The sequence below is a fragment of the Pelecanus crispus genome, chromosome 22 (genome assembly GCF_030463565.1).
Source record: "Pelecanus crispus isolate bPelCri1 chromosome 22, bPelCri1.pri, whole genome shotgun sequence".
NCBI classification, from domain to species: Eukaryota; Metazoa; Chordata; class Aves; order Pelecaniformes; family Pelecanidae; genus Pelecanus; species Pelecanus crispus.
The window spans coordinates 2,280,350-2,301,766 of record NC_134664.1 but is presented as its reverse complement, the minus strand read 5'-3'; the positions used below and the strand labels follow the sequence as shown (position 1 = coordinate 2,301,766).

Here is a 21,417-nt window from a genome sequence, read left to right as displayed (position 1 = left end):
CCGGCGGGGCTGGCGGCGGGAGGGGACCTCTCCCACAACCGCACCCAGACGTGAGTGGGGTCCCTGTCTCCCTCCTTGGGGTCCCTGTGCCGTGGCGGGACCCTGGGCCTGCCCTGGGCGCAGCGGGGACAGGCTCTGGGCTGCCCCACATGGGCTCCGGCCCCTGGCCCCGCTCTGACCCGCAGCCGCCCTCCCAGGGCTCGCTGCATCGTCCCACTGCTGGAGTCCCTTCTCCTCGGGGTCTCGGTCGCTGTTGTGTTTTATGACCAGGTTTGCGGGGTGCAGGAAGGGCACCGGGGCGAGCGGGGGTGGCTGCGTGCCGGCGGCGACATCCCTGTCACCGCCAGCTCGCGTCGATCGGCGCAGACGAGACGCCCCGGGAGCGGCTCCGCAATCGGGAGCTGAAGGAGGCGAACCGCGAGCGGCCGCAGCCCCCGAAACCCAAACGGGTGCTGCTGCGGGAGGTGTTTGGGCGAGGTGCGTGGGGCCGGGACCCCCGGCGTGGCTCACGCCTCTCCCCTTCCCTCCGGCCAGGCTTCGTGCTCCGCTGGCTCTTCCCCTGGAGCTGCAGCCCCCGCCTGGGCACGAGCCCCGCGTTCGGCCCCCGGCCCAGCCCCTCCGTCTGAGCTCCCTGCAGCTGGCACAACGGCGACGTCGCCATGCGGAGCCGCGTTGGAGCTTCACCGCCTCTGCGCCCGGCAGCGTGAGCCCTCTGCCCTCCCCACCCCGGGGGGGAATCTGCCACCCCAACGCCTGGGCGCCCGCCCGGCAACACCGAACCAGCGCCGTGGTGAGGTCCTGGGGCTCCCCGGCACAGCGGGTGCCCAGCCCCACACTCCGTGGGGTGCAGAGCTCCGCAGGGGGCTCGGGGAGGGGATTTTCCACCCCGGGATGTTTTTGGGGTGGGCTGGCAGCATGGCTGGGCCCCGCGTGCCCCCGGCTCCGGCTGCGCCCTCGAGAGATGGGTACAGACCTGCAGCTGCCCCGCGGGGCTGTGCACGGCAGGGAGCGGGCACCCAATAAAGTCCCACTGTGGGCGAGGCTGGCGGTGCCCTGTTTTTGGGGCTGGTGGCAATCGCTGGGGGTAAAGACGCCAGGGAAAAGACGCTGGGAGCAGTTCGGGAGGGTTAACGCAGCCGCAGCTGCGCCCGAGGACCGTCGCCGTGCCTGGCACCGCCACGCTGATCACCACACACCACGCCGGCCAGCTCCATAAATAGCTTTAAATAACGGCGCTGCAATAAATTACAGCTGGGTGGCTGCGCCGGGGGGGGCCGCAGCCAGGGCAGGGGGTGACGCGGGGAGGGGGGGACCCTGGGGCCTGCCCAGGGGGTCGCCCCGCTCTGCCCGCAGAGGGGCTGAGGTAGACGCAGTTACCGGCACCGGGACGCATCCCGGGCGCGGCGCGAGCCCGCCGAGCGGCTGCCCAACACTGTCCTGTGGACGGTGCCCCCGCTCCCGTCAGGCAATAAATAACCAAATAAATAAGCGCTGCGGCGCTGCCGGGATCGCTCCCCGGCAGAGCCGCGTCCCGGACGGGCTCGTGCCGCTACTTGTCACGCCGGCGGCTCTTGAGAATCTCCAGGATCTTGGCTTTCTGCTTCTCCCAGGCTGCCGATGGGCGTCTCCGCGCCCGGGGCACGAAGAAGCTGTATTTCAAGCGCGGCGGGCGCTGCTCGTCCACCACCAGCGCCTGCAGCACCAGGGGCTCGCGCAGCGGCCCCCGGCTCGCCAGCGTCTCGGTGGCCGCCGTGGCCCCGCTGTAGCGCAGGGTCACGCCGCCCGCCAGCACCACGTCGGTCGGGGAGGGCACCAGGACGTAGCCGCCGTTGAGGAGGGAGCCGCCGGCCGGCTGCCGCAGCGCCAGGAAAACGTCCTCGCTGCCCGCCGCCGAGATCTGCCGCACCAGGAGGTGCGTGGCGCCCGCCGGGATGGTCACCACGTCGTTGTAGCCGTAGCTGTGGGGCGCAGCAAGGGTTGGAAGGGGGACGACGGCAGCCTACAGGTGCATCCCCCCCGCACCCCGCCGCCGCCGTTGAGGTGCTCACCGGGCTTTGGTGAAGGAGCCGTAGACCTTGGTGCAGCCGGAGCCGTCGCCGCCGCACGTCATGCACTTGTCGAACTTCTTCTTGGAGCCGATGACGCGGTCGCAGCCAGCGGGGACGCAGCGGCCCTGCACGCACACCCCCGTGCTCTCGGGGGAGCAGGGCGTCCCGTCGGCTACCTGCGGCACGGCACGGCCTCAGCGCCCGCTGGCGGCACCCCGGGGTGCGCGGCGGGCGGGGTGGTGGTGGGGGGACACGCTCACCCTCGGCTGCAGCACGTGGTAGTAGCCCAGGGTTTGGGACTGGCAGGTCAGCTTGCACCGGTCCTGCTCGGCGATGCCGCTGTAGCGCGGCACCCAGTCCAGGGGGGCCGGGAGCCCCTTGGCGAGGTCGGGGCGATGGTTGTAGGCGGCACATTGCTCCTCTCGGAAGGTGAGGGCTGCCGGCGGCGGTGAGGCACGGTCAGCACCGGCGGCAGCCCCCAGCCCCCCCAACAGCCTGCACCGCGGACCTGTGCCCACCCCCCCGCCATCCCCAGCCGGCCCCACTCACGGGTGCTGCCGGGACACTCCTCCACGTTGCAGGACTGAAGCGGGTGCGCTTGCCCTCGCAGTAGCGGCCGCCGTGGCGAGGCGCCGGCATGGTGCAGTTGCGGTGGGAGAGCTGGACGCCGCCGCCGCAGGTCCGCGAGCACCTGCCCCATGGCCCCCATGGCCCCCAGCCGCCATCCACGGGTGTCTGCAGCCAGAAAAGGCAACGGGGAGCGGGGGGGGGGGTGTGTGTCAAACCGGTGCTGGCGGGTGAGCGCCCGCCCCGCCGCCCCGCCGCGCTGGGACTCACGGTGAGCTCCTGCATGCGGCCAACGCTGACGCAGAGCCCGTCCATGCAGGCTTTGCCTGCTCCGCACGGCGTGCCGTCGGCCCAGGGGAAGTGCTTCGTCTGGCAGACGGAGCGGCCGCCGACGTGGCCGGTGCACCAGAGCGAAGCGCAGGGCGGCTGCAGGTCGCCGCAGTGCCGCGAGTCGGGCCCGAAGGCGAGCTGGCATTGCTGCAGCACCGGGTAGACGCTGCCCGGCAGCGCAGAGGGCAGCTGCAGCCACTCCGGAGGCTTGTCCAGGAGGCAGTGACCTGCGGGGAGGTGACATCGCTGCACGGGGGGGGTTCCCAAACGGCGCCGGGACCCCCGCCCCCCACGCCAAGCACCCCCCATGCCGGGTCGTACCGTGGCCGTTGTCCAAGAAGTCGGTGATGAAGCGGGCGCTGCACGGGGACCACATCTCCCCGGGCTCCAGCGAGGAGAGGACGGGAGCCATCACGCGACGGCTGGCTCCGGAGCGGCCGTTCAGCTCCCGGCAGTGCTGGGAGGTGTCGTGCAGCATGTTGAAGACGTGGCCTGCACCGGGGAATGGCGGTGTCAGCCCTGGGGGGGGTGGGTCACGGGTGGCAGCAGACCACCCTCTCCTCCCCGCCGGCCCCCGCCGCTCACCCAGCTCGTGGGCGGCCGTGAAAGCCGACTGCAGCCCGTCGTCCTCCACGATGGCGCAGCTCCGCTCGGGGTTGCAGACGGTGCCCACGTCGGCCATGCCCAGCGTGTCGCAGGTGGCCGCCCCGCACAGGTCCTGGGGGCAAGCGGGGTGTTTTGAGGGGGGGGCTCAGAGCACCCCCAAACCCAGCCAGCACCCAAATGTCCTGGGATGGACCCTGGGCATCCCGCCAGCCCCCCAAAACTAACGGACACCCCAGGGGCTTGGCCAGCACCCAAACGCCTCGGGAGGTCACCCAGCGACCCTGCCAGCCCCCAGCACCCTGTGGGGACCCTGAAGAGCCCCCCACCCCCCCCCCCCCCAGCCCTCAGCCCTCCCACCTGCCGGGTGAAGAGGACGGCGGTGTCGAAGTGGAGGGGATCGTCCTCGTCGGGGACGTTGAGGCCCTTCTGCCACTGGCAGAAGTTGCGGAGCATCTGGGCGGCGTTGGAAGTGGAGGGGGGCCCGGGGGTGCCCTGGCCCAGCACCACCAGCCGCGTCACCCGCAGTTCCACCGCGTTGCCCAAGCTGCCGTGCCGGAAGATCCGGGCGGCCGTCGCCAGCACCGTCAGCAGGTACCGTCGGAGCCCCGCGCCGTGGTACCGGGCCATCGACTCGTCCGCCACCACCAGCATCTCCACGAACCGCGGCACCGAGGCGAAGCGCTGCGGGGAAACGGGGCGCTGGGGCGGGGGGCTGCTGCCGGCCCGTGCCCCCCAGCACCGCTGCCCCATGCCGGTGCCCCCAGCCCCGCTGCCCCATCCTGGTGCCCCCCAGCACCGCTGCCCCATGCCGGTGCCCCCAGCCCCGCTGCCCCATCCTGGTGCCCCCCCAGCACCGCTGCTCCATGCCGGTGCCCCCCAGCCCCGCTGCCCCATCCTGGTGCCCCCAGCCCCGCTGCCCCATGCCGGTGCCCCCAGCCCCGCTGCCCCATCCTGGTGCCCCCAGCCCCGCTGCCCCATCCTGGTGCCCCCAGCACCGCTGCCCCATCCTGGTGCCCCCCAGCACCCCTGCCCCATGCCGGTGCCCCCAGCCCCGCTGCCCCATGCCGGTGCCCCCCAGCCCCGCTGCCCCATCCTGGTGCCCCCCAGCACCCCTGCCCCATCCTGGTGCCCCCCAGCACCCCTGCCCCATGCCGGTGCCCCGCTGCCCCATCCTGGTGCCCCCCAGCACCCCTGCCCCATGCCGGTGCCCCCCAGCACCCCTGCCCCATGCCGGTGCCCCCAGCACCGCTGCCCCATGCCGGTGCCCCCAGCCCCGCTGCCCCATCCTGGTGCCCCCCAGCACCGCTGCCCCATGCCGGTGCCCCCAGCCCCGCTGCCCCATCCTGGTGCCCCCCAGCACCCCTGCCCCATGCCGGTGCCCCCAGCCCCGCTGCCCCATCCTGGTGCCCCCCAGCACCGCTGCTCCATGCCGGTGCCCCCCAGCCCCGCTGCCCCATCCTGGTGCCCCCAGCCCCGCTGCCCCATGCCGGTGCCCCCAGCCCCGCTGCCCCATCCTGGTGCCCCCCAGCACCGCTGCCCCATGCCGGTGCCCCCAGCCCCGCTGCCCCATCCTGGTGCCCCCCAGCACCGCTGCCCCATGCCGGTGCCCCCAGCCCCGCTGCCCCATCCTGGTGCCCCCCAGCACCCCTGCCCCATGCCGGTGCCCCCAGCCCCGCTGCCCCATCCTGGTGCCCCCCAGCACCGCTGCTCCATGCCGGTGCCCCCCAGCCCCGCTGCCCCATCCTGGTGCCCCCAGCCCCGCTGCCCCATGCCGGTGCCCCCAGCCCCGCTGCCCCATCCTGGTGCCCCCCAGCACCCCTGCCCCATGCCGGTGCCCCCAGCCCCGCTGCCCCATCCTGGTGCCCCCCAGCACCGCTGCCCCATGCCGGTGCCCCCCAGCCCCGCTGCCCCATCCTGGTGCCCCCCAGCACCCCTGCCCCATGCCGGTGCCCCGCTGCCCCATCCTGGTGCCCCCCAGCACCCCTGCCCCATGCCGGTGCCCCCCAGCCCCGCGCACCCCACGGCCGCTGGGCCCCGCACCAGCCCCCCCGGGGGTCCCGGCTGCCCGCGGCCCCGCTCGCCCCTCGGGGCGGGTCCCGGCCCTGCCCCGGGAGGCGGAGAGGAAGCCCGGCCCGGCCCATCCTGGCCCATCGCGGTCCGGTGTGTCCCGCCCCATCCCGGCCCATCCCGGTCCGGTGTGTCCCGCCCCATCCCGGCCCCTCCCCGTCCGGGATGTCCATCCCCATCCCGGCCCCTCCCCGTCCATCCCGGTCCGGTGTGTCCCGCCCCATCCCGGCCCCTCCCAGTCCATCCCGGTCCGGTGTGTCCCGCCCCATCCCTTGCTATCCCGGTCCGCCGCGTCCCGCTACATCCATTCCCATCCCGCTCCATCCCACCCCGTCCCGCTCCATCCCTTCCCATCCCGGTCCGGTGCGTCCCGCCCCATCCCCGTCCATCCCAGTCCATCCCGGTCCGGTGTGTCCCGCCCCATCCCTCCCTATCCCGGTCCGGTGCATCCTGCCCCATCCCGCTCCATCGCTTTCTACCCCAGTCCGGTGTGTCCCGCTCCATCCCGCTCCATCCCACTCCATCCCAGCCCATCCCGATCTGCTGTGTCCCGCTCCATCGCGCTCCATCCCTTCCCATCCTGGTCTGCCCTGTCCCGGTCCATCCCGGTCCTGTGTGTCCCGCTCCATCCCTTCCTATCCCGGTCCGGTGCATCCTGCCCCATCCCGCTCCATCCCTTCCTACCCCGGTCCGGTGTGTCCCGCTCCATCCCAGTCCATCCCGGTCCGGTGTGCCCCGCTCCATCCCTTCCCATCCCGGTCCTGTGTGTCCCTCTCCATCCCTTCCTATCCCGGTCCGCTGTGTCCCTCTCCATCCCGCTCCATCCCTTCCCATCCCGGTCGGCTGTGTCCCGGTCCATCCCTTCCCATTCCGGTCCGGTGTGTCCCGCTCCATCCCGCTCCATCCCAGCCCATCCCGGTCCACTGTGTCCCGGTCCATCCCTTCCCATCCCGGTCCATCCCTTCCCATCCTGGTCCGGTGTGTCCCGCTCCATCCCTTCCCATCCCGGTCCGCTGTGTCCCGGTCCATCCCTTCCCATCCCGGTCCGCTGTGTCCCGCTCCACCCTTCCCATCCTGGTCCGCTGTGTCCCGCTCCACCCTTCCCATCCCGGTCCATCCCTTCCCATCCCGGTCCGGTGTGTCCCGCTCCATCCCTTCCCATCCCGGTCCGCTGTGTCCCGGTCCATCCCTTCCCATCCCGGTCCGCTGTGTCCCGCTCCACCCTTCCCATCCCGGTCCATCCCTTCCCATCCCGGTCCACTGTGTCCCGGTCCATCCCTTCCCATCCCGGTCCATCCCTTCCCATCCCGGTCCGCTGTGTCCCGGTCCATCCCTTCCCATCCCGGTCCATCCCTTCCCATTCCGGTCCGGTGTGTCCCGCTCCATCCCGCTCCATCCCAGCCCATCCCGGTCCGCTGTGTCCCGGTCCATCCCTTCCCATCCCGGTCCATCCCTTCCCATCCTGGTCCGGTGTGTCCCGCTCCACCCTTCCCATCCCGGTCCATCCCTTCCCATCCCGGTCCATCCCTTCCCATCCCGGTCCATCCCGGCCCGCCGTGGCCCGGCCGTACCTTGGCTCTCCTGGGGGCCGGCCCCACGCGGGACCGTGTCCCCACTCCGGCCGGTGCCGTGACGGGACACGAGGGGCCGGGGGCGGCCCCCGCAGCGGCGGCGACAGCGGCGACAGCGGCGACAGCGGCGACAGCGGCGACCAGGAGCGCGTGGCGCATGGCCCGGACACCGCGAGAGCAGGAGGCGACAGCGGGGCCCCGCCGGCTCTGCCCCCGCCGCCGCCGCTTTTAACGGGCGGGAGAGGCGGCCCCGGCGGGGCGGAGCGGGGCAGCCCCGGCGGGGGTGGCCCCGGTCCCCCCGGGCTGTTCCAGGAAGGCAGAGCCGGGTCCCCGGGGGGGCGGGGCCGGGCCGGGGGATCCCCCTCGCTGGGACCATCTCAGCGGGACCCCTGAACAGGGATCCCCCTCACTGGGGACCCCCTCACCGGGATCCCCCTCCCCGGGACCCCTGAATGGGATCCCCCTCACTGGGGACCCCCTCACCGGGATCCCCCTCACCGGGACCCCTGAATGGGATCCCCCTCACTGGGGACCCCCTCACCGGGATCCCCCTCACCGGGACCCCTGAATGGGATCCCCCTCACTGGGGACCCCTGAACCGGGATCCCCCTCCCCGGGACCCCTGAATGGGATCCCCCTCACTGGGGACCCCTGAACCGGGATCCCCTTCACTGGGGACCCCTGAACTGGGATCCCCTCCCCGGGACCCCTGAATGGGATCCCCCTCACTGGGGACCCCCTCACCGGGATCCCCTTCACTGGGGACCCCTGAACCGGGATCCCCCTCACCGGGACCCCTGAATGGGATCCCCCTCACCGGGACCCCCTCACCGGGATCCCCTTCACTGGGGACCCCTGAACCGGGACCCCTGAATGGGATCCCCCTCACTGGGGACCCCTGAACTGGGATCCCCCTCACCAGGATCCCCCTCACCAGGACCCCTGAACTGGGATCCCCTTCACTGGGGACCCCCTCACTGGGATCCCCCTCACCGGGACCCCTGAACTGGGATCCCCTTCACTGGGGACCCCTGAACCGGGATCCCCCTCACCAGGATCCCCCTCACCAGGACCCCTGAACTGGGATCCCCCTCACTGGGATGCCCTCCCCGGGACCCCTGAACTGGGATCCCCCTCACTGGGATCCCCCTCACTGGGATCCCCCTCCCCGGGCCCCCTGAACTGGGATCCTCACCGGGGCTGCTGCAGGGCACCCGTGGGGTGGCAGGGGCCAGGGTCGGGGTGGGCATCTGCCCTTGGGGTGTCCAGGGTGGGCACGGGGCTGGGGGCACCCCGAGGGGGGCTCTCCCCCCCCCCCGCAGCACCCGCTGCCCCCTAATACCCCACTGCTCAACCCCCTCCTCATCCTCTCCATCCTCCCCCGTCTCCTCCAGCCCCTCCGTCCTGGTTGCGGCTGGGGTAGGGTTAATTTTCTCCCCGGTTGCTGGCACGGCGCCGTGCTTTGGATGGAGGACGAGAACAGCGAGAACAGCGAGAACAGCGAGAACGGCGGTGATTGATAGCGCAGGGATGGTTTTGGGATGGTTTCGCTGTTGCTCAGCGGTGCTGACACCACTCAGGGACTTTTCCGCTTCCCATGCCCTGCCAGGGGCACAAGGAGCGGGGAGGGGGCATGGCTGGGAGAGCTGCCCAAAGGGACATCCCATCCCATCCCGTCCCATCTCATCTCATCCCGTCCCATCTCATCTCATCCCATCCCATCCCATCCCGTCCCATCCCATCCCATCCCATCCCGTCCCATCCCGTCCCATCCCACCCCATCCCATCCCGTCCCATCCCATCTCATCTCATCCCATCCCATCCCATCCCGTCCCATCCCATCCCGTCCCATCCCATCCCGTCCTGTCCCGTCCTGTCCCATCCCATCCCCGTCCCATCCTGTCCCATCCCGTCCCATCCCGTCCCATCCCGTCCCATCCCATCCCATCCCGTCCCGTCCCATCCCGTCCCATCCCGTCCCGTCCCATCCCATCCCGTCCCATCCCATCTCATCTCATCCCATCCCATCCCATCTCATCCCATCCCGTCCCGTCCCATCCCGTCCCATCCCATCCCATCCCATCTCATCCCATCCCATCCCGTCCCATCCCATCCCGTCCCATCCCATCCCATCCCATCCCATCCTATCCCATCCCATCCCGTCCCATCCCATCTCATCTCATCCCATCCCATCTCATCCCATCCCGTCCCGTCCCATCCCGTCCCATCCCGTCCCATCCCATCCCATCCCATCTCATCCCATCCCATCCCGTCCCATCCCATCCCATCCCATCCCATCCTATCCCATCCCATCCCGTCCCATCCCATCTCATCTCATCTCATCCCATCCCATCCCATCCCATCCCGTCCCATCCCATCTCATCCCATCCCATCCCATCCCATCTCATCCCATCCCATCCCGTCCCATCCCACCCCATCCTGTCCCATCCCATCTCATCTCATCCCATCCCATCCCATCCCATCCCATCCCATCCCATCCCGTCCCATCCCATCTCATCTCATCCCATCCCATCCCATCCCATCCCGTCCCATCCCATCCCATCTCATCTCATCTCATCCCATCCCATCCCGTCCCATCCCATCCCGTCCCGTCCCATCCCATCCCACCCCATCCCGTCCCATCCCGTCCCCATCCCATCCCGTCCCATCTCATCCCATCCCATCTCATCCCATCCTGTCCCATCCCATCTCATCTCATCCCATCCCATCCCATCCTGTCCCGTCCCGTCCCATCCCGTCCCATCCCATCCCATCCCGTCCCATCCCACCCCATCCCATCCCATCCCATCCCACCCCATCCCATCTCATCCCATCCCGTCCCATCCCATCCCATCCCGTCCCATCCTGTCCCATCCCGGACAGCGTCGTGGCCAGTATGGCAAGTGGGGGGAGTTGGCCGGGGGGCTGCGATCGCTGCTGGGGGCCGGGCCAGGCACCGGTTGGCGGGCGATGAGCAAACGGCATCACGCATCGCTTGCTTCGTACGTTCTTTTATCGTTATTGCTCCTTCCTCTTCTCCTGCCGTCCCATTAAACCGCCTTGGTCTCAACCCACGGCTTTTACATTTTTTCCACTTCTCTCGCCCATCCCGCGGCGGGGGGAGCGGGGGGGGAGGGCGAGCGGCTCTGCCGTGCTCGGTTGCCGACGCCGACGCCCTCCATCCCCGCCTGCCCCCTTCCAATCCCCCTCATCCTCTTCATCCCTGCCTGTCCACTCCGTCCCTTCCCCATGTCCGCCCTTCCCAGCAAGGCCACCCGCTGTGTCACACCCCGAGTCACCTCCTGGCCCCCACCCAGCCGGACAGGACACGGGCCACGTCCTGCTTCCTCCCTTCTCGGAAAGGACGGGCCGGCCCGGCTGCCCTTCCTGCCCCGGCACCCCCGGCACCCCCGGCACCCCCCGGCACCCCCGGTCTGAGGGGTGCTGCACAGCCCCGGGCGCTGCCCTGCGGGTGCCGGTGCCGGTGCCGGTGCCGTCCCCGCTGTCCCCCGGGGACAACAACAGGGTGACGCGGCCCAGCACAAAGGGAGCCGGCAGCGCCCGGCGCCATGGCACAAAGGGGCTCTGTGCCGGTACCCGCGGCGGCGCTCGGCTGCACCCGTGGGACCCCGCTGGCACCGCAGCTGGGCCCGGGTGGGGCAGCACCCGCCCGTGCCCGGGAGCGGCGTTGCCGGGGGGCGCGGAGCCCACCCGGATCCCACCGCAGGCCTGGCGCCCGCCGCGGCTGGCACACGTGGCATCCGCCCATCTGCCGCGGTCGGCATCCGCTGGAGCCTGCGTCCCACGGGCTGCGGCATCCGCCAGCTCCAGCATCCGGCACAGCTGGCATCCCTGGGACCTGACAGCTCCTCCGGCCGGCATCCGCCACCTCCGGCATCCCCCACGTGCAGCATCCGCTACCAGCTCCAGCATGCCTGGCTCCAGCATCTCCTGCTCCAGTACCCACAACTCCAGTATCCCCAGCTCCAGCATCTCCCAGCTCCAGCATCTCCTGCTCCAGTACCCACAACTCCAGTATCCCCAAATCCAGCATCCTCAGCTCCAGCATCTCCCAGCTCCAGCATGACCCCAGCTCGAGTATCCCCAGCTCCAGCATCTCCTGCTCCAGTATCTCCCAGCTCCAGCATCCCCAGCTCCAGTATCCCCAGCTCCAGCATCCCCCAGCTCCAGCATGACCCCAGCTCCAGCATCTCCCAGCTCCAGCATCTCCTGCTCCAGTACCCACAACTCCAGTATCCCCAACTCCAGTATCTCCCAGCTCCAGTATCCCCAGCTCCAGCATCTCCTGCTCCAGTATCCCCAACTCCAGTATCTCCCAGCTCCAGTATTGCCAGCTCCAGTATCCCCCAGCTCCAGCATCCCCCAGCTCCAGCATCCCCAGTTCCATCGCCTCCCAAATCCAGCATCTCCCAGCCCCAGCGTCCCCCAGCTCCAGCATCTCCCCCAGATCTGGGGTCGGGGCCGTGGGGCACCCTTGGGTGCTGGCAGGGGCTTGGCACGGGGGGGCTGCTCCCGGCTCAGCCTTCCCGCCCAGCGCCCGATCCGGGCCCAGCCGGGGCTGCTGGTGGCCAGCGGCCAACATCTGGCCGGCATCAGCCCGCAGCTCCGCTGTGACTCACGCAGGTCGGGAACAACTCTGACGTGGGGGCTGGGCGGTCGCTGCCGTCACCGGGCCGGTGACGCAGAGCAAGGCCACGGGAGCCGACGTGACCCCGCGGCTGCGGGGACGTGACGGGGGGGACAGGGGACATGGAGGGTCCTGGCACGGCCGGAGGGTCCCCGTGTTCCCTGGGAGGGGGGGGGGGGGGCAAATCTGGATGCCGGAGCCAGGGAATCCCCAAGTTGGGGGGGCTGGGGGTGCAGCGTGGGCAAGGGGGGGACACGCAGGACAAGTTTGGTCACAGCCGCTGCCCCAGCACCCGCATGGGGACACCGCGGGTGTCAGGGGAGGGGACAGGGGCCACCTCCGTCCGCAGCGGTCCCCCAGTGGGGAGGACACGTGTCCCCCTGCCATCACGCCGGGACATCCCGCTCCGCCTTTGCCTGGCGCATCCCGCTCACCCTGTGCCCTCTGTCCCCATCGCTCTGTCCCCTCCGTCCCTGTCCCCTCCCTCCCCTCTCCTCTCTGTCCCCTCCATCCCTGTCCCCTCCATCCCTGTCCCCTCTGTCCCTGTCCCCTCCATCCCTGTCCCCTCCCCTCTGTCCCTGTCCCCTCCAACCCCTTCCCTGTCCCCTCCATCCCCATCCCTATCCCCTCTGTCCCTGTCCCCTCTCCCCTCTGTCCCTGTCCCCTCCATCCCTGTCCCCTCCCTCCCCTCTCTTCTCTGTCCCCTCCATCCCTGTCCCCTCTGTCCCTGTCCCCTCCCTCCCCTCTCCTCTCTGTCCCCTCCATCCCTGTCCCCTCCATCCCTGTCCCCTCCATCCCTGTCCCCTCCGTCCCTGTCCCCCCTCCCCTCTGTGTCCCCTCCAACCCCATCCCTGTCCCCTCCATCCCCATCCCTGTCCCCTCTGTCCCTGTCCCCTCCATCCCTGTCCCCTCCCTCCCCTCTCTTCTCTGTCCCCTCCATCCCTGTGCCCCCTCCCCTCTGTCCCTGTCCCCTCCAACCCCTTCCCTGTCCCCTCCATCCCCATCCCTGTCCCCTCCATCCCTGTCCCCTCTCCCCTCCATCCCTGTCCCCTCCATCCCTGTCCCCTCCATCCCCATCCCTGTCCCCTCCATCCCTGTCCCCTCTCCCCTCCATCCCTGTCCCCTCCATCCCTGTCCCCTCCATCCCCATCCCTGTCCCCTCCATCCCTGTCCCCTCCATCCCTGTCCCCTCCATCCCCATCCCTGTCCCCTCCATCCCTGTCCCCTCCATCCCCATCCCTGTCCCCTCTGTCCCTGTCCCCTCTGTCCCTGTCCCCTCTGTCCCTGTCCCCTCCATCCCCATCCCTGTCCCCTCTGTCCCTGTCCCCTCCATCCCTGTCCCCTCCATCCCCATCCCTGTCCCCTCCATCCCTGTCCCCTCCATCCCCATCCCTGTCTCCTCCATCCCTGTCCCCTCCATCCCTGTCCCCTCCATCCCTGTCCCCTCCATCCCTGTCCCCCCTCCCCTCTGTGTCCCCTCCATCCCCATCCCTGTCCCCTCCATCCCTGTCCCCTCCATCCCTGTCCCCTCCATCCCTGTCCCCCCTCCCCTCTGTGTCCCCTCCATCCCCATCCCTGTCCCCTCCATCCCTGTCCCCTCCATCCCTGTCCCCTCCATCCCCATCCCTGTCCCCTCCATCCCTGTCCCCTCCATCCCCATCCCTGTCCCCTCCATCCCTGTCCCCTCCATCCCCATCCCTGTCCCCTCTGTCCCTGTCCCCTCTGTCCCTGTCCCCTCTGTCCCTGTCCCCTCTGTCCCTGTCCCCTCTGTCCCTGTCCCCTCTGTCCCTGTCCCCTCCATCCCCATCCCTGTCCCCTCCATCCCTGTCCCCTCCATCCCTGTCCCCTCCATCCCCATCCCTGTCCCCTCCATCCCTGTCCCCTCCATCCCCATCCCTGTCCCCTCTGTCCCCATGTCCCGCCGCCAGCCTCTGCCCGGCACAAAGATGGCGCCGGCCCCAGCGGCCGTTTCCCGGCTGTTTCCCTTAGTAAAGATGGCGGCGGAGCTGCCCACGGTCAATATGGCGGCGCGGCGGAGCGTCGCCTGCCCTCCCCAAACATGGCGCCCGGCCCCGCCCCCGCCGCGGCGGTGAGGGCGGGGCGGCGCATGCGCAGTGCCAAGGGCAAGATGGCGGCGCTGCGGGCGCTGGGGCGGCTGCGGGCACCTTCGGGGCTGCGGGCGGCGGCGGCGGCGCGGCTGGGGCCGGCCCCGGCCCGGTGAGAGCGGTGGGGCACCGGCACCGGGGGCGGCGGCGGCGGGAGGCCGGGCCCGGGGGTGGCGGGGTCCGGGCGGGGGGCGGCGGGGCCTGGGCCCGGCTCCCCCCCCGCCTCACGCCCCGGCGCGCAGGGCGGCGCGGCAGTGGCAGCCCGATGTGGAGTGGGCCCAGCACTTCGCCGGCGCCGTCATGTACCCCAGCAAGGAGACGGAGAAGTGGGTGCCGCCGCCCTGGAACGGTGAGAGGGGGTGGAGGGCGTCAGCGGCCGGGGGGGGGGGGACCCGAGGCCCCAGGGGAGCCCGGGAGGGGGGAGGCCAAACCCTGGGAGAGTGTCGGGCGCCCTGGGGGGGCCTGGAGAGACCCCAAGGCCCTGGGGAGGCTCCTCGGGAGAGAGGCCGGGGCCCTGGGGGGTGTCAGGTGCTCCGGGTGGGAGTCGGGGCCCTGAGGGGTGCCCTGAGGTCCTTGGGGGGGCCTGGGGAGGGCTGAGGCCCTGGGAAGGGCCCTGGAAGGTTGTCCGGAGCCCTGGGGGGGGCCTGGAGGGGCCCCGAGGTCTTGAGGGGGTGTTGGGAGGGCCCTGGGAGGGTGTTGGGTGCCCTGGGGGGGCCCTGAGTGCCTGGGGGGGCCCTGGGAGGGTGTTGGATGCCCTGGGAGGGTGTTGGGTGCCCTGGGGGGGCCCTGAGTGCCTGGGGGGCCCTGGGAGGGTGTTGGGTGCCCTGGGGGGCCCCTGAGAGCCTGGGGGGGCCCTGGGAGGGTGTTGGATGCCCTGGGAGGGTGTTGGGTGCCCTGGGGGGCCCCTGAGTGCCTGGGGGGCCCTGGGAGGGTGTTGGGTGCCCTGGGGGGGCCCTGGGAGGGTGTTGGGTGCCCTGGGGGGGTCCTGAGCACCTGGGGGGCCCTTGGGAGGGTGTTGAGTGCCCTGGGGGGGTCCTGAGTGCCTGGGGGGGGGCCTTGGGAGGGTATTGGGTGCCCTGGGTGGCCCCTGAGTGCCTGGGGGGGTCCTTGGGAGGGTATTGGGTGCCCTGGGTGGCCCCTGAGTGCCTGTGGGGGCCTTGGGAGGGTGTTGAGTGCCCTGGGGGGGTCCTGAGCGCCTGGGAGGGTGTTGGGGGTCTTGAACACCTGGGGGTCCCTCGGAAGGTGTTGGGTGCCCTGGGGGGGCCCTGGGAGGGTGTTGAGTGCCCTGGGGGGCCCCTGAGTGCCTGTGGGGGCCTTGGGAGGGTGCTGGGTGCCCTGGGGGGGGGGGTCTGGGGCGGGCCAAGGCTCTAGGGGAGCTCTGAGAGGGTGTTGTGGGGCCCTTGGGATGCTCGCTGGGCTCCAGAGCCAGACTGGGGCTCGTTGGAGTCATTGTGGGGGGACTTGGGGCCCAGCAGGGGCTCGGTGGATGTCAGGTTGGGGGTTACGTGGGGCGGGAGGGTGCCCTGGGTCAGTCTGGGGCTCACCGGGTGCCTGCTGGGGCCTGGGACTCAGGGCAGGTCCCAGCCCTGGGGGGGTCTGGGGGTGTCCCGGGTCCCTGGGTACCCACGGGTGCTGCTTGGTGGGTGCTTGGGGCCGGACTGGTGCTCATGGGGTGCCGGGTGGGTGCTCTGAGGCTGGTGGGTACCCAGCAAGGGCTCAGTGGGTGCCTAGGGGGGTGTTTTGGTCTCCTGAGCGTCCCGTGGGTGCCTGGGTCTCGGGGCATGGGTGTACAGGGCGAGTCGCCTGGGAGCTTTAGCCCCATCCGTGCCCCCCGAGCTGCTGCGAGATGCACCTGCATCATGCCCCGGTCAGGCTTGGAGCTTCTTATCCCTCGCTTCTCCTTTCTGGCTCTGCAAATCTTCCTGCACCCGCTCTCTGCCGTGGCCTTGGCCCTTCCATCTCTGCGGCATCGGGAAGCTGCCTGGCTCCCCGCGCTCCGGGAAGAGCGGCCAGGCCGGGCTGAGCCTCCCGGGAGGCAGCAGGAAGCCCTTGGACCTGTCCCAGGGGTCTTGCGCTGGGCCGAGAGGGGAGCTGGCAGTTGGGACGCCGCGTTCCTGACGTCCGGCCAAGCCCTGAGCTCAGCTTGGACGTCTGTCCAGCATCTGCTCTGCGTGTCCGTGCTGCCGGGAAAGGCCGAGGGCACTCGGGGGGCAGCAGCGCTGCGGGGGGTGGGTGTTCCTCCCTGCCCAACTCTCCTCTTTCCTCCCCCGAGCAGACAAGGACCCCCTGGCTCACAAGAAGGTCTCGAGTTTGACCATAAACTTTGGGCCCCAGCACCCAGCTGCCCACGGGGTCCTGCGGCTCGTCATGGAGCTGAGCGGGGAGACGGTGAAGAAGTGTGACCCCCCATGTTGGCCTCCTGCACCGAGGCACTGAGAAGCTCATCGAGTACAAGACGTATCTCCAGGTAAGGCACAGCGGGCTCCCAACGCTTCCGCATCCTGGGGGCCAGCGCTTGTCCCCAGGGAGAGCGAGGGGTGTCCTTTTCGGGTGAGGAAACTGGGAAGTGAGGGGCTGTTGGTGTCCGTCTGTCTGCAGCTGTCCGATCGGATACATCAGCAGCCTCCTTGGCACGCTGAGAGGGGATTTATTGGCCCGTTGGGCTTTGCAGCGGTGTTTGTAAACAGCTCCCGCTGATTTATTGTCCCAGTCGTGTTTAACCTTTCTGACGGCGGCAGAAACGGAGCTTGAAATAGCCCAGGGTAGGGGGGGAGCGCTGCCTTGGCCGGCCGCTGTGGCTCAGGACAGCGCCGTGACAGCCGGGCTCAGCTGCGCAGCGGAGACGGTTCTCAGCTGGCGTGTGCCGAGGGTGCAGGATTAGGCCTGTTGCGGCGCCTGCGAGCTGGAAAACTCTCGCAGAGGGACGTTATCTGTCTTCCTTCACGCCTTATCCCGAGGCAGGGCTGTCTTTTGGGCTGCCCTCAGGGCTGCTGCCGTTGCTCGAAGCACCCTGAGCTGAGAAGATGCAGTGCCTGGGGGCCGCGTCCTGCTGCTCCCCGGTGTCCTGGCGCTCCCCGGCTGCGGCAAAGCCTCCCAGCGCTCCCGGCATCCCAGGCCTTCACCGGCTGGCTGTAGCTGCCGGCAGCCGCCACTCAAGGCCGTTTCTTTCGGCAGGCGCTGCCCTATTTTGACCGTCTGGACTACGTCTCCATGATGTGCAACGAGCAGGCCTATTCCCTGGCCGTGGAGAAGCTGCTCAACATCCGCCCGCCCCTGAGGGCTCAGTGGATCCGAGGTGAGGGCGGCCCCACGTGTCCCCGTAACATTTCTGCAGGGGCTCCAGCTCCCGTCCCGCGGGCAGGTGCTCCTGCCTGCCCTCCTGAGGGCTCGGAGCACTCAGCTTTCCGGGGCTCAGACCCCATTCCCCCTCCCCAAGGGGGGACTGGAGGTGCTTACCCCGCCGTGCCCCCTCTGCTCCCAGTCCTCTTCGCAGAGATAACCCGGCTGCTCAACCACATCATGGCCGTCACCACGCACGCGCTGGACATCGGGGCCATGACCCCCTTCTTCTGGATGTTTGAGGAGAGGGAGAAGGTAAAGGGCAAGCACGGCCGTAGCGGGGGATCGGCAGCGGGGTGGATCTGGGGCTCAGCGCTGCCGGCGGAGCCGTGCCGGGATGCAGCGGGATCTCCTCTGTCCCTGCAGATGTTCGAGTTCTACGAGCGGGTCTCGGGGGCGCGGATGCACGCCGCCTACATCCGCCCCGGCGGGGTGCACCAGGTAAGGGTGGGCACGCCGTGCCCCAGCTCCCTGCAGAGCCCCTCAGGGGGGGCTGTGCGGGGTGTCCCCCTGTCCCTGCGTGGGCGCTGGCCCCTTCGGTGCCTCCCCGCCCGCGTCCCTGGTGCCGCCGGCCACGCGTGGGCTGACCTCCCTCCCCTCCCGTGCAGGACCTTCCCCTGGGGCTGATGGACGACATCTACGAGTTTGTGAAGAATTTCTCCATGCGGATAGACGAGGTGGAGGAGGTGAGGCGGGACGGCAGCCGGGCTTCTGCTCGAAACCTGGGAGAGAGGGACAGTCCCCATTTCCCAGCACCCTGAGGGCTGGGGTCTCGCGTTGCCTGTCCCCCGGGCACAGCCAGCGTGGGGTTGTTCCTCCTGCGGCGGCGGTGACAAGGTGACGCGGGGGCAGGAAAAGAGGGGGGTGCAGTCGGGGAGAAGCACCCGGGCGACTTAACGCCTTGCTGCCCGCAGATGCTCACGAACAACCGCATCTGGAAGAACCGCACCGTCGACATCGGGGTGATAACGGCGGAGGAGGCTCTCAACTACGGGTTCAGGTGCGTCTGGTGGCTCCTGGGGACGCTTGTGGGGGGGACCTCAGCCTCCTGCCACCGCCCAGCTGTGCCGTGCCCCCCGAGAAAGATGGGGGTTGAGTCCAAAGAGCTCAGCCCCGACTGCGCGAGTCCCCAGGGATGCTTGGAGCCATTTTGGGGACCGATGACACCAGCGACTGTCAGGGCAGTGTTGCCTGATGTCCCCAAGCCATCCTCCCACGGCCGCTGCTCAGGGCTGTGGGGTGTGCGCAGGCGGGGGCCGCTTTCCTCCTGCGTCAGGGTCTGCTTTGGGGTGCGGGGAGGGCCCGGAGCTGGCGTGGGTGGGCTTGGGGCCCCTGCTCTGGGTGGGCTGCTCACCCGCCTCCCTCCGCCCAGCGGGGGTGATGCTGCGGGGCTCGGGGATCCACTGGGATCTACGCAAGACCCAGCCCTACGACGTCTACGACCAGGTGGAGTTCGACGTCCCCATCGGCTCCCGGGGCGACTGCTACGACAGGTACGGCGCAGCCCGGCTCTGCCGGGGGCCATGGGGAGGCCTTGGCAGGGTCGCGCCTCCTCCGTGGGGCTGCGGTGAGGCCGTGGCTTCCCCACGGATCCTAAGCGGCGCGGGAGTCCCACAGGTACCTGTGCCGCGTGGAAGAGATGCGGCAGTCCCTGCGTATCATCCTCCAGTGCCTCAATAAGATGCCTGAGGGGGAGATCAAAGTGGACGATGCCAAAATCTCCCCTCCGAAGCGGGCAGAGATGAAGGTAAAAGCGCTTCCTTCCCCCACCGGGCCTCGCCGCCGGCTGCACGTCGGCGCTGGCAAGCAGGAAACGCGGTTTGGCGTGTCAGATGCTTGCGCTGAGAATTTTGCCGGTGTTGCTGCCGTATCCGTGCCCCGGCTTGGCTGGGGACTGCCCGGCCTCTTTTGTGCCGCCCCTGCCAGGTCTGGGCAGACGTGGCACCTTGGGGACGTGGTTTAGTGGGCACGGGGGTGTTGGGTTGACGGTTGGGCTGATGATCTTAGAGCTCCTTTCCAACCTTAGTGATTCTGGGTTTTATTCATTAAAAAAACAGTCTAGGCACCAAGCCAGGAAACATGAAATTATTGCTCTCCCCTTTTTTAGTGGTGGACTCGGTAGTGTTAGGTTACCGGTTGGACCGGATGATCTTCAAGGGCTTTGCCAACCTCAACGATTCGATGATTCTAAGGCAGGGCTGGCAAGGCAGAGGCTGGCACGGAGGAGACACGGCAGCTGCCCTGCCGTGCCAGCCGCCGAGGCGCAGGCAGGAGACCGGCAGCGTTTTCTCCTTGCCCCCGGTGACGGTGCCCTCCTCTCTCCACAGACCTCCATGGAGTCCCTGATCCATCACTTCAAGCTCTACACGGAGGGCTACCAGGTGCCCCCCGGAGCCACCTACACAGCCATCGAGGCCCCCAAGGTGCCACTTCTCACGGGGACGGTGGGCTCGGGGACGGTGAAGGGTGTCCTGGCTGCCCCGTGCCACTCCTGGGGACGTTGCGGTGCTCCTGTCGCCGGCTGGGCGGGCTGTCCTGTCCCCGGGACTCCGCTCTTGCGCCGGACCGGTGTTTGAGGGCTGGACGCTGCAGCTGGGAGACAGCCCCTCAGCCCCTTAAACAGCGTCGCCGCGTCACCAACCCTGTCCCCGTGTCCTTGCAGGGCGAATTCGGCGTCTACCTCGTCTCGGACGGCAGCAGCCGCCCCTACCGCTGCAAGATCAAGGCGCCTGGATTTGCTCACCTGGTAGGAGAGGCCGGGGTGGCCGGCGGCATCGCCGGGCCGGGGCACGCGGCGAGGGTGGGATTGGAGTGGGAGGGCGCAAGCGCGGCCCCGGACGAGCTTTTTTTCCCTCTCTGCTTGCCGGGCTCGCTCCGACGCAGTCCCAAGGTGGTGGGCTGGGGCAGGGGTCTGTGGGCCCCCACCTGCGTGTCCCCTGGGGTCCCTCCGGGACTCCCAACTCGCCTCTTGCAGCTCTGCCTCTAGAGCCGGTTTCTTTCCTCTGCTGCTAAGTGACCACTTCCCCCTCCTCCCTGCCGGGCCGCGCCGGCGGGGGCTGTGCCCCCCTCCCCTGCCTGCCCCCCGGCACGGGGCGGGAGTGGGCCCCGCTGCCAGCGCCGCACCCGCTCCGGAAGCGGTGAGCCGGGTCGGGCCCCGGCTCGGTCACTCTGCCGTTGTGCAAACCCGGGAGGCAGAGCCGTCTTCCTCCCGGCTCGGCAGGCCTGGGGCCGGGGTGATGGGTGCTTGGGGGGGGGCTGTGGGCTGATGGGGGTCTCCCTGCGCTCTGCTTCAGGCCGGACTGGATCGCATGTCGCAGGGCCACATGCTGGCGGACGTCGTGGCCATCATTGGTACGTTCCCTCCTTGGGCCGGGGGCTCCTGTGGCTAGCTGGGGGGGCTCCTTCCCCATTCTGCGGGGCTGATGGTTGCCCTGACCCCTCTCTTCCTCCCCCAGGCACGCAGGACATCGTCTTTGGGGAAGTGGATCGGTGAGGCGATGGCCCCGGCCGGCTGCGCCGTGCGTGCCGCTCCGGGCAGGGGTCCCCCCGGACCCTCCGCATCCCCTTCCTCATCTGAGTCAAATAAAGACTAAACCGGGTCCTGCCTGTCCAGCGCCTCTGTCCCCGCCTCGGCCAAAACCTGGTGAAACCCCGCTCTTCCTCCCTTTCGCGTGTGAAGCTCGTGGTCAGGAGCTTCCCGTTCCCGTGGTCACGGCCCTCCCGCCTGGAGGGGAGCCCGGAGGGACCCCCTTGGGGTTTCGCCTCCGCCGCTCCGGCTTTGGGTGCTGCCAGCGCCTGCGGCCTGCGGGTTTTCCCCGACGGCTTTCGCCTTCCCGGGGCTGGCGGGTGCTCCTGCAGCCCCCCCGCCCCCCCGGGGCTGACCGCGGCCGCGTCGGGGGGGCTGGGGTAGCGCTAGGGCTGGGCTGGGCGGGGTGCAGGGGGGGACGGGGACGGGTGACGTTTGGGGACAGCTCGCCTGGCCCTTGAGCAACGGCCCCGCCGCCCTTTGTGGGAAAAGGGGGCAGCTGTGCCGGCCAGTTCCCCAAGCGCGGCCGGGGCCGGAGGAAGGGGGGGGGGGGGGGAAGCGAAGCAGGGGCGGTGCGAGCCGGCGGGGAGGAAGACGCTAGCTTTGCGGT

The 21,417-nt window shown here is 70.0% G+C and overlaps 2 protein-coding genes across 2 annotated transcripts; one reads left to right on the top strand and one right to left on the bottom strand.

Annotated features, from left to right (window-relative positions):
* Window positions 1-1,549: 1,549 nt before the first annotated feature.
* ADAMTS4 (ADAM metallopeptidase with thrombospondin type 1 motif 4) lies at window positions 1,550-7,348 on the bottom strand. Its single transcript, XM_075724367.1, is given in 10 exon segments — window positions 1,550-1,958; window positions 2,049-2,224; window positions 2,309-2,484; window positions 2,598-2,633; window positions 2,636-2,783; window positions 2,886-3,172; window positions 3,267-3,437; window positions 3,531-3,663; window positions 3,909-4,232; window positions 7,190-7,348. Coding segments are annotated over 10 exon segments (2,019 nt in total).
* A 6,539-nt stretch (window positions 7,349-13,887) lies between these two features.
* On the top strand, window positions 13,888-20,774 carry NDUFS2 (NADH:ubiquinone oxidoreductase core subunit S2). Its single transcript, XM_075724379.1, is given in 15 exon segments — window positions 13,888-14,054; window positions 14,185-14,291; window positions 16,218-16,345; window positions 16,347-16,409; window positions 17,117-17,237; window positions 17,424-17,536; window positions 17,648-17,722; window positions 17,890-17,967; window positions 18,196-18,283; window positions 18,654-18,774; window positions 18,899-19,028; window positions 19,609-19,704; window positions 19,944-20,027; window positions 20,575-20,632; window positions 20,737-20,774. Coding segments are annotated over 15 exon segments (1,458 nt in total). The 5' UTR covers window positions 13,888-13,896.
* Window positions 20,775-21,417: the final 643 nt, after the last annotated feature.